General features: G+C 40.4%; 1 protein-coding gene across 2 annotated transcripts in view; it reads left to right on the forward strand.

Annotated features, from left to right (window-relative positions):
* The window catches only part of Vcl (vinculin), a 92,846-nt gene that overhangs the window by 50,884 nt on the left and 27,898 nt on the right, over positions 1-14,064 (forward strand). For both annotated transcript variants that reach the window (XM_041638995.1, XM_041638996.1), the window contains exons 7-9: positions 6,798-6,888; positions 8,028-8,175; positions 13,096-13,249. In XM_041638995.1, coding sequence (XP_041494929.1) covers positions 6,798-6,888; positions 8,028-8,175; positions 13,096-13,249 — 393 coding nt within the window. The remainder of the gene's footprint in view (positions 1-6,797; positions 6,889-8,027; positions 8,176-13,095; positions 13,250-14,064) is intronic.

The raw sequence follows: 14,064 nt of genomic DNA on the forward strand, positions 1-14,064 counted from the left end.
CTTTAGTTTTTTTTCCGCTTAAAAAGAGAAAACGCATGTCTGTGAGGTTTTCTTGTGCTGTGTGCTGTGTCTTATTTTGTGTGCCGGTGTGTAGCACTGTGCTTGGATATGTGTCAGGACATGATTTAATGTGGAATTCTGGCCTGTGCTGGGCAGACTGACTTTGGCTCTTTTTGAAATTGGTATTTTTGAGTGAGAGGCACAAAACAGAAAAGATTGCTATGGGGTATCAGGCTTTCTGTATTTGTAAGGTGCTGTTGTCTTTTTGAGCAGGACCCTTAAGAACATTTTTTACCTATTCTTCCCCACTTACCTCATTTGAAGGGCACATTATCAGCTGAGCTCTTGCGATGAAGACTGGAGGTGATGCTGTCTAGGTGTCTCACCTAGCCATTCCTGGCCTTGATATTTTGCTTTTGGAGTTGTATTGTTGAGGTTTTACCTGTAGTTAAAGTGAGTACACTAAAGAGAGCTGTCCTGTTTACACTACCAAAGTCAAAGAGGACAAGAAGTAAAGACCAGTGATTTTTAATTTTTTTTAATAGTTTATTTAATTTCATTTTATGTACACTGATGTGAAGGTGTCAGGTGCCCTGGAACTGGAGTTACAGACAGTTGTTAGCTGCCATGTGGGTGCTGGGAATTGAACCCTGGTCCTCTAGAAGAGCAGCCAGTGCTCTTAACCACTGAGCCATCTCTCCAGCCCTCATCTGAAACCTTTTTTTAATTTTTTCTTCCCTTGAGTTGGTGACTTTCTGCATGTTCTGTTTCCTAGGCTGTGAACAGCTGTAATTCAATGACTTCATGTTTCCCTAACTGAATAAACTCTTCCCTTTGCTTCTAGAGAATGAGAAACTACTAAGGAAGAACAGACATTTAACCATAATATTTCTTTAGTTTGAGGGAAAAATAATCTACCATTTAGTGAATACATGTTATTGAGTTTATTTTGTGCAACTGCCATCAACAAATGCTTTTTAAAAAAACAAGCAAGCAAGCTGGGCCGTGTGGTGCTTGCCTTTAATCCCAGCACTCGGAAGGCAGAGACAGGCAGATCTCTGTAAGTTCGAGGCCAGCCTGGTCTACAAAATGAGTTCCAGGACAGGATCTGCCCATCCTCCCCCCCCCAAAGGAAGACCCAAATGAGTTTAGTGGGTTTTCAGCACTAGGATTATGGATTTAGGCAGGGTGGACAAGGGCAGTTGACCTGGTCCTTACCTTATCTTGTAGCTGTCACTCTGGAGAAAGCTGGCTGATTAGGATGATGCAAAACTCACTTCATCAAGGGTGAGAATAAATGGAGTTTGTTCAGTCAGATGAAGCTTAAATCCACGACATTAGAATGTCTGCCCATTTTTGTCATACACTTACTTTGTTCAAAAATTACAAAAGGATAGAAAGATGCACATGACAAGTTGCTGACAGCCTGTCACCTTCCTGCTTTACCTGGATGTGATCCTGTGTGTAACTCTTCAGCAGTTATAAGAATATTTAGAAAAAGAAATTTATTTCACCCTGAAAATGGAGAAGTGGTAATTAGGATATTGGCTTTTTTTTTTTTTTTAAATAGGATTGGGAATCTTTCTTTCCTGAACTGTAAGCAGAGCATCAGCAGATTTGGGGTCTCTGTTTTGACCAGGTTCCCATTCTGTTAAATGCGTAGTGTCTTTCACCACCTCTCGTCCCTCCTCAGAAGGAATTAACTTTGTCTTCCCATACTTGTTTCATGCTTCCCCACTGGTGCAGTGGTCTTCTGGAAAGTGAAGGTTCCTCTAGGAAAGTGGGGGAAGAAAGTAAGTGGAACAAATTTTTGGTAAAAATACATCTTCTGAATAAGTTCAGAGTTTGACGAGGCAATGCACAGTTGAATAGCATACCTGTTATACCTACATTCAACTTGCAAATTCACACTAAATTTAAGAGTAACTTTAAACACCTCATTTCAATTGAAAGTAAAAATTACCCCTTGACTCAACAGTCATCTTAACAGTGATAATTAAAGTGAAACCAGATTTTTTTTCCTGGAACAACATTATGACTCAAAGGAATTTGAGTTAAACACAATTCTTATTCTACTCTGCAAATTTAGAATTCTATACTTAATTTTTTAAAAATTATTTATATTACTTGTATCTTGATATATGTTGGGACTTGAGAGAAAAGTACAATCATTTCATTGCTAAGATCTTTTGAGCCTTCCAGAGGTAGCATTTCACGCTGAGTCATTAGATGCTGTGACTCCCAGTTGGTTATGGTGCTGAGTGTCCTGCTGGGGGTCATGCTGGTGATGGGCAGCAGGACTAGGATGTCTTCCACATAAGATCACTCTACTTCTTACCGCAGAAGGTAACACTGGTTAGATTGTGCTGTCCTGTAACACCCTCACTTCAGACCCTTGGGACTTAAGGGTTGAATTTTTTGATTATTTAAAAAAGATCAGGTTACACATAAGCATAAAACATTTCTTTTTGAGTGTTCTCAAGTTTTGGTTTAGCTGTCATTAGAGTAAGAAATTTATCTATAGGAGTTTGGCTAAATACTTTAACTGAGGCATTTGTGGTGTTTTGTTTACTGCTCAAGGAGGAAATCCTCAAATGCTAAAGGAGTCGGTGTTTTCCTGTCTGATCAAGGATATCTTTAGCTGGCCCATCTGTGAGTGTGCTCACAGTGGGCTTAGGTGCTTAGAGTTGTGAAGCTTTTTCACAGGGGAGATACCCAGGTGAGAGAAGGTAGCTATCTAAAGACTTAGGACAAGGCAACTTTCTCATAGGTCAGTCTGTTCTTTCCTGAACTATCTTTATTCAGAACATTGGAATGGTGCTTATAGAAATGTGAGCAGAAGAAAGTGGAATGGGGAAATGAGTGTTTGCAGAAATAAAAAAAAAAGGCCGGGCAATATTTTCCATGTTTAAAGTTATATAGACACCCATACATACACATGGATCTTCAAACTGGCTTCTAGTCACAATGCTAGGGAATCCGTTCACATCGTGTCTGCTGCTAGTGCACGCATGTTACTCATGACAGGATTCTGTTGATTTCATCATAAATACTGCCTTTAAAATGCATCTGAGATTCCTTAGAGATAAAAATACATAGGATTATTAGCTGCTCTGCTCCAAAAAGAATTTAAGGAGGTTTTTAAAGTGATATAAACCTTTATGACTGTCTAAATCACATTCTTTAAAAACCAGAGGGATAGAGAGATGACTCCGAGGGTAAAGGCACCTGTGACCTTGTCTGATGATGTGAGTTTGATCCCTGGAACCCACAGTGTCAGAGAGAATTGACTCCAGTAAACTGTTCTCTGACCTTTACACATGTGCTATGGCACACTCTCACATACCCACACACCCCCCCACCCCCCCCCCCCCCACAAAATAAAACAACAGTAAAAACCAACCTAGAAACTAACTGAAATTCCCAGTTTTAAAAAATGCAGCTTCAGGACTGGAGCGATGGCTCAGAGGTAAGAGCACTGAGTGCTCTTCCAGAGGACCCAGGTTCAATTCCCAGCACCCACAAGGCAGCTCACAGCTGTCTGTGGCTCCAGTGCTAGTGGATCTGATGCCCTTTTCTGATCTCCACAGGGCACCAATCCTGCACATATTGCAGAATAACAAAAGATTACAGATTTATCCCACGTTTACCATCGGTTCGGGGTAGGGGAAATGAGCATCTGCTGATTTTAATTTCCTGGTGTTGTCAGATCTACTCAGAAGAAAATTGCTCTCTTCCTGGGAATCATATTCTGTCTTCTAGTCAAGGGGCCATGTGAGCTGATTCGAGAAAAAGGAGCAATCTTTGCGGATGCTGCATAGAGCAAGCTCCTTTCCCACTGTACTTCAAACCACTTTGGGATATTGGGGGATGAAAGCAGTCATTGATGTTAGTACCCATTGTGAGCTCGATTCTGGAGCTTCTCCTGTGAGTAGTAGTGACTGGAGCTCATACTGACAAGGTGGAGGTCTGCTGACTGCTGCAGAAGGTTTATGGCATATTTGGGAACTCTTTGGGAAAAACAAAAAGCAAAACAACAAAACAAAACAAACAAACAAAACCAAACCAAGATCTTTTTCTGTTTGATTGTTTGTTTTTTGAAACAGGGTTTCTTTGTAGCTATGGTGCCTGTCCTGGAACTAGCTCTTGTAGACCAGGCTGGCCTCAAACTCACAGAGATCTGCCTCTGCCTCCCGAGTGCTGGGATTAAAGACATGCGCCATTACTGCCCGGCTTTTTATTTATTTATTTAGTGGACAAACCGAGTTCTGTGTAATATAAAATAAGAGGTTGGAGTCAGCAGACTTAAGATCAAATCATAAGAGTGATTCCTTTTTTTCTTAATTTGTAAAACTACATTTAAACCTGAGATTCAGTGAAGTATTTGAAGGAAAAAAAATGGCTAGAACAATCTATTATGCAGGAAATCAAAATTACCTTCCTAATCAGTAGCCTTTACTGCTAAATTAGTGCTAAAATATGTCTGACATTTGAAAATATGTCATTTTCTTTAGAATTTAGAGTTTGAAATGTAGATAAATGTCTGTTGGTTTTCTCACCAAAATAAAAGTATAACTGTGGGGTGGTGGTGGTGCACGTCTTTTGATCCCAACACTCAAGAAGCAGAGGCAGGGTGGATCTCTGTGAGTTCGAGACCAGCCTGGTCTACTGAGTGAGTTCTAGGACAGCCAGGGCTACACAAAGAAGCCCTGTCTCGAAAAACAAAAACAAATAGAAAGTATTACAGAAATGTTTATGAAATTTCTTTTAAATTTCCCATTGCCACAGTTCTCTTTTCCAAGCTATACACATATTTCCTGAAAGTTTGTTATTATAAACATATCTACACCTAGACAGTTTATTAAATCTTATAACTTATGTTAAATGCTAAAAATTGTCCTGTTAGTTCCTTGAGGTTAGAAATTACCCAAGAGTCTTAAAAAGATAGCCATTTGGGCCTTTCTTATTTGAAACTCAGCTTTGTGTTTTTCTGGGGGCAAGCTTTGCTGTAAAAATTAACGTACAACAAAGGGTTTACACATCATTAGCAACTTACCTAAAGGTACTACTCTCCTATTTTACTATTTATAAATGGACTTTGGATCAGATCGTCATGATGCTGCCTTGTATTGGTAGCTATCATAATTCCATGTAACTTGGTAACTTCTTACACCCCTACCCACCCCATAGCTTAGTTCACCTCTTTGTTGCTGGGGCTGAGCATAGTCAGAATGAGAGCTTTTCCTCTCTTTCTAGATGGGAGAGAAAGGAACCCTAAAGTGGAGAGTCTGTCTTCTGAGTAGGTCTTTTGGAAATGCTATAGTCCACCTGCTGCTGATTAAACCTGCGAATAGTGCTCCTTCTTTGTGTTAGTGGTGGCTCTTTGAATTGGAAATCGGGATGTGCTTGGTGCCTCCTTGTGGAAGCCTGATGGTACGACACTGTAGGATTGGAAATTGAAGAAGGCTGGGGATGGGGCACTGCCTAGAATTTCAGAGGTTAACATGCTTTGATGGGCTGACTCTCTGAGAGTCAATCCTCTAGGACAAAAAGGAGAGAGATTGTTTTTTAAGATGCTAAATGCAGACTTAAGAGATGGACAGCCTAGGGCCAGTTGTAGTAGCACACACCTTTAATCCCAGAATTTGTGAGGCAGTAACAGAGGCAGGCAAATCATTGGGATGCCAGTCTGGGATTACATAATGAGTTCCAGGGAAGCTATACACAGTTATACCTGAGAGACAGACAGGGACAGACAGTGGGTGGGGAGACAGAGACAGAGAGACAGTGTATCACATTGCCAATTCTAAAGATTGGCACATAGATGTTTGTTATATTGGTTTTTTGCATTTGTATTAAAATTTGATTAATCCGGGAGTGGTGCTATATACTTTTAATTGGGAAATTTCTGTGAGTTCAAGGCCAGCCTGGTCTACATGTCAAGTTCTGGACACCAGAACTACACAATGAGACCCCCCTCAAATTCTCTTTATTGGTTGTTTCATACATATACATATATATATATATATACACACACACACACACACACACACACACACACACACACACACACACCCCTCCTGGGAGAGTCTATGTTGGCTTTATGCTTATTGTCATGAATCCTGGCTATGAGCAGTACATTGAGATCCATGTATTAGGGATGATAAGTGATTGAAGGATGGGAAGGAAGTGATAGCAGGGAAGACCAGCAGTGTGCTTTTCTTCATGGACGACTTTTAGTGGTTTATTCTGAGAGCCAAAACAAAATGGTTACATTAACACCTTCTACTTATTTTATTTCAACAAGTAGTTCCAAGTTTTTAAAATTAGTTATATATAATGAAACATCATCTTGTGTGTGCGCGCACATACATCTCAAACAAGACGTAGAAGAACTGTGCTTTGCGGCACCACACACTACTGGGGTGCCTGAAGCAGGGAGGACTCTGGAAGGCTTCAGCTGACGGCTGTTGGCTACTAAAAGGCTGATAACGAAGCATGAGGCCCGGGGCTTTGTTCTGCAGAAGATGTTAGACATTGTTTGACTTTATGCAGTTTTTTAAAAAGTTTTTCAGTTTTAGCAATGGAGACACAGGAGGCAGGATAGAATTAACTGGAGATTTGCATGCAAGATGTTGCATTTTGACAGACACAGGAGTTGTGGTGTTTTGAGATTATTTTAAGGCTGTTACAGGACTGCCTTAGCTGCTGTGTGTTAGTGTTGTAACTCCCTCTCTGTAAAAACTGAGAGACCAAGATATAAAACAGACAAAATAACCGGGGTTTCTCTTCCAAAGGACACTGAAGCTATGAAGAGAGCGCTGGCGTCCATAGATTCCAAACTGAATCAAGCCAAAGGTTGGCTCCGTGACCCCAATGCCTCCCCAGGTAACCTGCAGTTCTTCTTTTCTGAACAATAAACAGCTGAAATACAAGCAAATGAAGGAAAGGAATGAACCCTTCTATAATCTCAGCATCCTGAGGTAGTTGTTACACCCCACCAGAATTCCCAGTAACTGAAACTGTTGACAGAAGTTTCTGTCCCGCCTGGTCCCACAGCTGTTCAGTCCCAGAGAAACACACAGAGGTCTATATTAATCATAAACTGTTTGGCCTATTAGCTCAGACTTCTTATTAACTTTTATAACATATAGTAGCCCATAATTCTTGTCTGTGTTAGCCTCGTGGCTTGGTACCTTCTTCAGTGAGGCAGTCTCATCTTGTTTCCTCTGCATATGGGTAATGGCTACAGACACATCTTTCCTCTTAACAGAATTCTCCTGTTCTCATTGTCCCACCTCTACTTCCTGCTTGGCTACTGGCCAATCAGCATTTTATTAAACAAGTACAAGAAACAAATCTTTACAGGGTAAAACCATTGTCCTACAGCATGAAACATTCCTAGGTCTTAAGGGATGAAGGTACAGGCTTTATCACCTCTTGCCATGAAACAATAAACAAAGCTAAGTTGCCATTCTTTGAAAGATTATTGGTTCACCTCAATCAAAAGTAATTATTGTGAATAAAAGCTCTTTTTTGCTAGTTCAGGTTGGGCAGACTACCATTTATGTTAGCAAAGTAATTAGTTAAGCAGATTGTATAGTGATGCCTATAAGAATGGTAGAATGAAGTTGACTATATAAAGACAAGACCCAAGTGGGTTATTGATCTTGGCTTTTCTAATTTAATCTTTATTCCATTTTAGATTGTTTGAACAAATGGGAAAAACCTAATGGAAGTTGGAGGTGCCAAGCACTGTGAAATGACTAGATTCTTTTCTCATTGTCCACATTCTTCACATCTCTGAGCAGATAGTGTGCCCAATACCTTTTCCAGCAGAGCCTGTGGTTAAAACGTCACATCATGGTTGGAAGGCACTGTGTGGCTTTTAGCTGTCAGACGGAAGGCTTTCTATCACTTGTCTGTTTAAGTCATCCATTCCTTCATGAATGAAATGACTTATAAAGTAACCTCTCTGAATAACTGATGTGCCTACAATGTAGATATTGAATATCTTACCATTCTAGGGGATGCTGGTGAGCAGGCCATCAGGCAGATCTTAGATGAAGCTGGAAAAGTTGGTGAACTTTGTGCAGGCAAGGAACGCAGGGAGATCCTAGGAACCTGCAAAATGCTAGGACAGATGACTGACCAAGTGGCTGACCTCCGAGCCAGGTAAGGTTCCTCTGCTTTGCTCAGACAGTAGTGAACAACTCACTCCTCATGAGGTCATTCAGGATATCAGCAAGTCCATGCCAGTTTTTCTGAATTGTCTTTTGCTGAAAATAGAACTGTAAACTAGTAAAGACTAATAAAGTTAGAGCTTATTTTGTAATTGATTTTTTTTAAAAAAAGTTTTTAGCGAGAGTTTTTATGAGAATAAGGGCAGAGTTGAAATCTGACCAGGTTAATTATCCTTTATAAAAGATGGATGGTAGAAAGAAACATCAAAGAGTAACAACAGGATTGGTGATTCATCTCACTTGGTAGAATGCTTGCTTAGTATGCGTGATCCCATTACCAGGCGAGAAATGAAAACCTTGAATCCTAGAACTCAGGAGGTAGTGGCAGGAGGATCACTGTCATCCTCAGCTACCCATTGAATTGAAGGTCACCCTGAGCCACATGAGATAATGCTTTTTCATTTTGTGTTAAAATTTATTTTAACCCTAAGAGAGACATACATGGATCTAATCTATATGGGAAGTAGAAAAAGACAAGATCTCCTGTGTAAACTGGGAGCATGGGGAACATGGGAGAGAGTTGAAGGGGAGAGGAGAGGGAGGGGAGCAGATAAAATATATATAGCTCAATAAAAAATAAAAATTGAATATAAAAAATTTAAAAATTGTTAATATTTTATTATTTTTGTATATATACCTATATTCTCTGAGCCATCTCACAGACTCTTGTAATTTGTTTTTTAACCTTCCTTTTACTCTTCACAAGTCTTTGATTTCTCTACCCCCAAATAAGTACACTTAGTTTGCTATTGAAAAAACTCAGGAGATCCTCGTTTGTATAGTGGTGAGTATCCCCGCCTGTCACGCGGGAGACCGGGGAAAAAAAAAAGAAAAAACTCAGAAGAATGTAGATTTAAAAAGAAATAATCATTTATGGAGTTGATGAAAATATTATAGACATTGAGAGGATTAAATTGTGTTTAAATCTAGTGTAGATGAAGTTTAATTTTGCTTTGAGAATGTCCTGAAACTTCTTGCTCATATCATAGACAACAGCACGGCAACAAACCTCCACATGCTCCATACCATTCTACTTGGTCCAAAGTACTCACATCCAGCTGTAGACTGTAAAAGCACTTCTTTTGGACCAACACAAAAGTTTTATTGTTGGGAAACTGTTCCTTTCCCCCTAAAACAATGCAGAATCCTGTACATAGTAGGCATTCTTTTTGTGGCATTGCAGATGTAGAAGCCCCCGTGCCTTCAGAGGTGCATTTGGAGGGGGAGGGAACGACTTAGATGTGGTCTCATGGCTCTCAGTGAACCTGTTTCCTGTTGAGAAGTAGCCTTCTTTGTCAGAAGCATGGCAAGAACTTTGCAGAAAGGAGAAAAGAAGTTTTGTTCCCCTTTGGAAAAATGCCAGTGCAGTTTGACAAGATTCTTGGCTCTTCTAATTTTTCATTGCTGGCTCTTTGGTCTGTAGCCCTTTCACAGTGTGGCAGGCAATTTTCATTTGGAATTCTCAAAAACATAGTTGTGAATATAAGAAAAGAATGAGATGATTGTATGGGAGAGTATCCTAATCTGTCAAGAGAAAAGGCTAGACCAGAGATCAGTAACTATGGCCCTGCTTCATACCGGAGCCCGTGTTATCTTCTCATAGTAGAAGACTAGAAAACCATCTCTTCCCATTGGTTTTTCTTACATGCACCCAGCTGCATTATCCTTTTGATGCTGAGGCATAGCAACTCTTTCTTCATTGATATTCAGGCTTCTAGGTTTTAAGAATATATTTTATCTGTGTAGAACTCAAAGCTTTTTAGTTTGAATTTGGCCCGTATATATTCTTACCTTTTTACAGTTAAATCCATATATCAGAAATATTCCTCCTAACTAATTACTATATTTGAATGAGATAAAAGAAACCTTGGGCAGTATTTCCTCAGTCTTTCGTTTTCTTGTCAGCTGTGGGAAGGCCTCAAGTGTGAGAAAAAGGCTTACGTATGCTCCTGGCACTGCATTTCTGGGGCTCATTGCCTTCAGTGTTAGTGTAGAAGGGTTTTGAAAAAGAGGGCAAAGGGGTTGAGCAAGTGTGATGCTCCTTAAAGCTGTGTAAAAAGTCAGACCTCATAGCACCCTGGCTCTGTAATTCCACTGCCAGTGAGGGAGAGAAAGGCACATTCCTGGGGCTCACTGTCCAAGCAGCCTGGCTTAATCAGCAAGTTCTAGACCAGCGAGAGACCCTGTGTCACAAACATCACCATACACGGGCATATCCACCTGGACACAAACATGCACGTGTACACACACACAGAAAAAGCTCAATTTGGGCTGGAGAGATGGCTCCATGGGTAAGAGGACCCAGGGTCAGTTCCTAGCATCACACCTTATAACTATCTGTAGCTCTAGTTCCAGAGGATTCAGTGCCCTTTCTGACCTCTGCAGGCACTGCACACATGGTACACAGACACATGCAGACAAAACACCATATACACCAAGTAAGAATAAATGCCATCTCAAAAAGGAATTTTTTTGTTTTGTTTTGTTTTTTGTTTTTCGAGACAGGGTTTCTCTGTGTAATTTTGGATCCTGTCCTGGAACTAGCTCTTGTAGACCTGGCTGAAAAGATTTTTTTTGGGGGGGGAGGGGAAGATAGGTAATAGATTCATTTTACTTTTAAGGAGGCAAGGATGTTTTGGAGTTTTTCCTAAAGTTAGAAGCTCAGATTGGGATGAATCATGTTATTCCTTAAAATGATAAAATTATCACACCGATGATTGGCTTTACTAGCCTAAATGGATTAAAATAATCCACGTTTGTAAAAAGATGGCAAGTCTTGCTTTGTGGCCTAGAAACTCTGTTAAGGAACTGATCTCTACCCGGTCCCATCGTGTTTTTGCAGTAGTAGAATACCATTTCTGAGAGAAGGAACTATACCAGTTCTCTAAGGACTTCAGGAAACAGTGTGGTTTTGTTCCTCAGTACTAACTCCTTACATAGTAATGGAAGGTACACGTTGATATTATCACTGGGGGCTGGAGAGATGGCTCACAGTTAAGAGTATTCACTGCCCTTCCAGAGGACCCAGGTTTAATTCCCAGCACTCACGTGGCAGCTCCCAGCTGTCTGTAACTCCAGTTTCTAAGGGATCTGACACCCTCACATAGACATACATGCAGGAAAACACCAAAGCACATAAAACAGAAAGGCAATGAAGAGAAAGAGAGAACTCAGGATACGTCACAGTGCTGAAGAGAGAGAACTCAGGAGATACGTCACAGTGCACCTTACTTGCTCGCCGTGTCTCAGAAATCCCCACGTCAGACCTGCTTCTAAAGTCTGTCCACCGTTAGCCAGGTGGTGCGGTGCACGTCTTTAATCCCGTCACTCTGGAGACAGAGGCAGGTCGATCTCTGAGTTTGAGTCCAGCCTGGTCTACAAAGAATTTCAGGACAGCCACAGCTACACAGAAAAACCCTGTCTTGAACCACTCCCTCCCCACAAAAAAGATTGTTAGGTTCGTTGTATTAGTGATGATAGCTTATTTACATTAGTACTTTATAAACATGTGTTCTCAAAGTGTTTTCAGGTATATTTTTTCTTCCCCATTTTTTTCTTTTTCTTTCTGCAACACCCCCTCTCCACCTCCACGAGCTGCGAATTAAATTCAGGATCTCAGAAATTCAGGCAAGCTGCCTACAACTGTGAGCCATTCCTCAACCCTGATGCATATTACCTCCTTTTTCCCTTCTCAGTGCTGGGGATCAAACCCTTACGCTGTCTTTCACTGAACTAATTGTGCATTTCCTGTCAAAGTATGTTATTTTGATAGGTGAAGTACTTTGTTAAATAAACAGGGCAAATACTGTGTTGTTACTTACCTTCATTTTATGTAATTTTAATTTTATAAATAAAAAAGAGAAGCTGCCAGGTATGGTGACACACTCTCAGTAGTTGGGAAGCACAGACAGGTGACTTTTTGAGAATTTGAGGCCAGCCTGGTCCAGATAGCGAGTTCCAAATAGGCAGTACCCATCTCAAAACAAACAAACAACACCCCCCCCCCAAAAAAAATTCTAAAGCCCAAGAATGTTAAACATTAGAACAAAATTCCCACAGGGGTCAAAAAGTCAGGATTTAGAGAAACAGATCTAATTGGTTTCACTCTGGTATATTCTTTCATGCTTAAATAATTTTTTAAAATATACTTATTGAGCTGGACGGTGGTGGCGCACGCCTTTAATCCCAGCACTTGGGAGGCAGAGGCAGGCGGATCTTTGTGAGTTCGAGGCCAGCCTGGTCTACAAGAGCTAGTTCCAGGACAAGCTCCAAAGCTACAGAGAAACCCTGTCTCAAAAAACCAGTATATATATTTCAATATATATATATAGTTGAGGTAATAATTGAACCTATTCTTAAATAATTTTACTGTACGATTCCCTATAAACAAGACAAATTAATGGGCTATTTATTTCTAAAGCACACACAATCCTATAGTAACAAATCCCTCTGTAACAATAAGATCTCCAGCAAATTTTCCTGCTGCAGTTTTTGTTTGGTTATGTAGTCAAGAATAATTATCAAATTTTGCTAACCTGACTTTCAAGTCATTAAATAGTTTCCTAAAACTGATGTGAGTTGGACATGGTGTCACATGCTTGTAATTCTAGCACTTGGGAAGAAGAACCTGGAAGATGAGGTGTTCAAAGCTAGCTATAGTTACATAAGACCTGGTTTCAAACAACAAAACAGAATAAAAACATGTTTTTGAAAGCAAAAGAGAAAGTAGGTGGGTGGATGTTTTTCCTTTGTTCAGTTTTCTGGGGAAACCGAGAAAGACACACGTTAATAAAAATGACATGTATTATTATTATCTGAGAGGGTATAACGACATGTCTGTCATTCTGAGTAGAGGACAAGGAGCCTCGCCAGTGGCCATGCAGAAGGCTCAGCAGGTGTCTCAGGGTCTCGATGTGCTCACTGCCAAAGTGGAAAATGCAGCTCGAAAGCTGGAAGCCATGACAAACTCAAAGCAGAGTATTGCCAAGAAGATTGATGCTGCCCAGGTGAGGACCATTCTCAGTAGGGACAGGCTGGAGAAGAGAAGACGGGTTCTTAATGTCCCTTATCTCTTCCTACACTGCCCTTTGCCCTCGTCTACTGTGGGTAGGTAGTGGATGCTCCTCAGTGAAGACCGATTCCCAGTAGTTTCCAGGGTGTTACCTGTACCATCATAGGCGTAGACTCGTGTTTGTCTACAGTTTGAATTAAAGATCTTAATTTTCAGAACTTCAGCTAGTTAAAAGATCTCTGAATGACAGAATCCTAGATCTCGAAACCATTTCCTGGCTTAGAAATCTCTACTGTATTAGGTCATAGTGGTGTTCAGATTTAGGGCTCGACTCTATGTAAAACAACTTTCAAGCGTTTTACAAACACAAATGCTTGAAGACTGGAAAAAAAAGGATGATTCATTTAAAGATGGGAGAAGGCTTATGAAGATATTTTATTCTTTTTTTGTTTTTGTTAATCTTTTTTCTTTCAGTTTGGTTGTCAAACACAGGGCCTTGTGCAAGTTACTTAAGCACTGTATAATTGAGCTAAAATTCCAGCCTGAGAATTATTTTATTTATTTTAAAAATAATTTATTTTTATCTTATGTGCATTGGTGTTTTGCCTGACTGTATGTCTTTGTGAGGGTGTCAGATTTAGAGCAATAAACAGGTGGGTGCTGGGAATTGAACCCAGCCCATCTTCTTAACCAGCCCCTGAGAATTTAATGGAAATCAACATGGCTGGTAACACAGCTCAGGGGTAGGAGCGTTTGGCTAGGTTTGATCCCCAATATTTGGGGTGGTAGGGGATATGACATGATGGTACG

Source organism: Microtus oregoni, unplaced genomic scaffold, assembly GCF_018167655.1.
Source record: "Microtus oregoni isolate MIOR12 unplaced genomic scaffold, Mior012 000056F_ref0000123, whole genome shotgun sequence".
NCBI lineage: Eukaryota > Metazoa > Chordata > Mammalia > Rodentia > Cricetidae > Microtus > Microtus oregoni.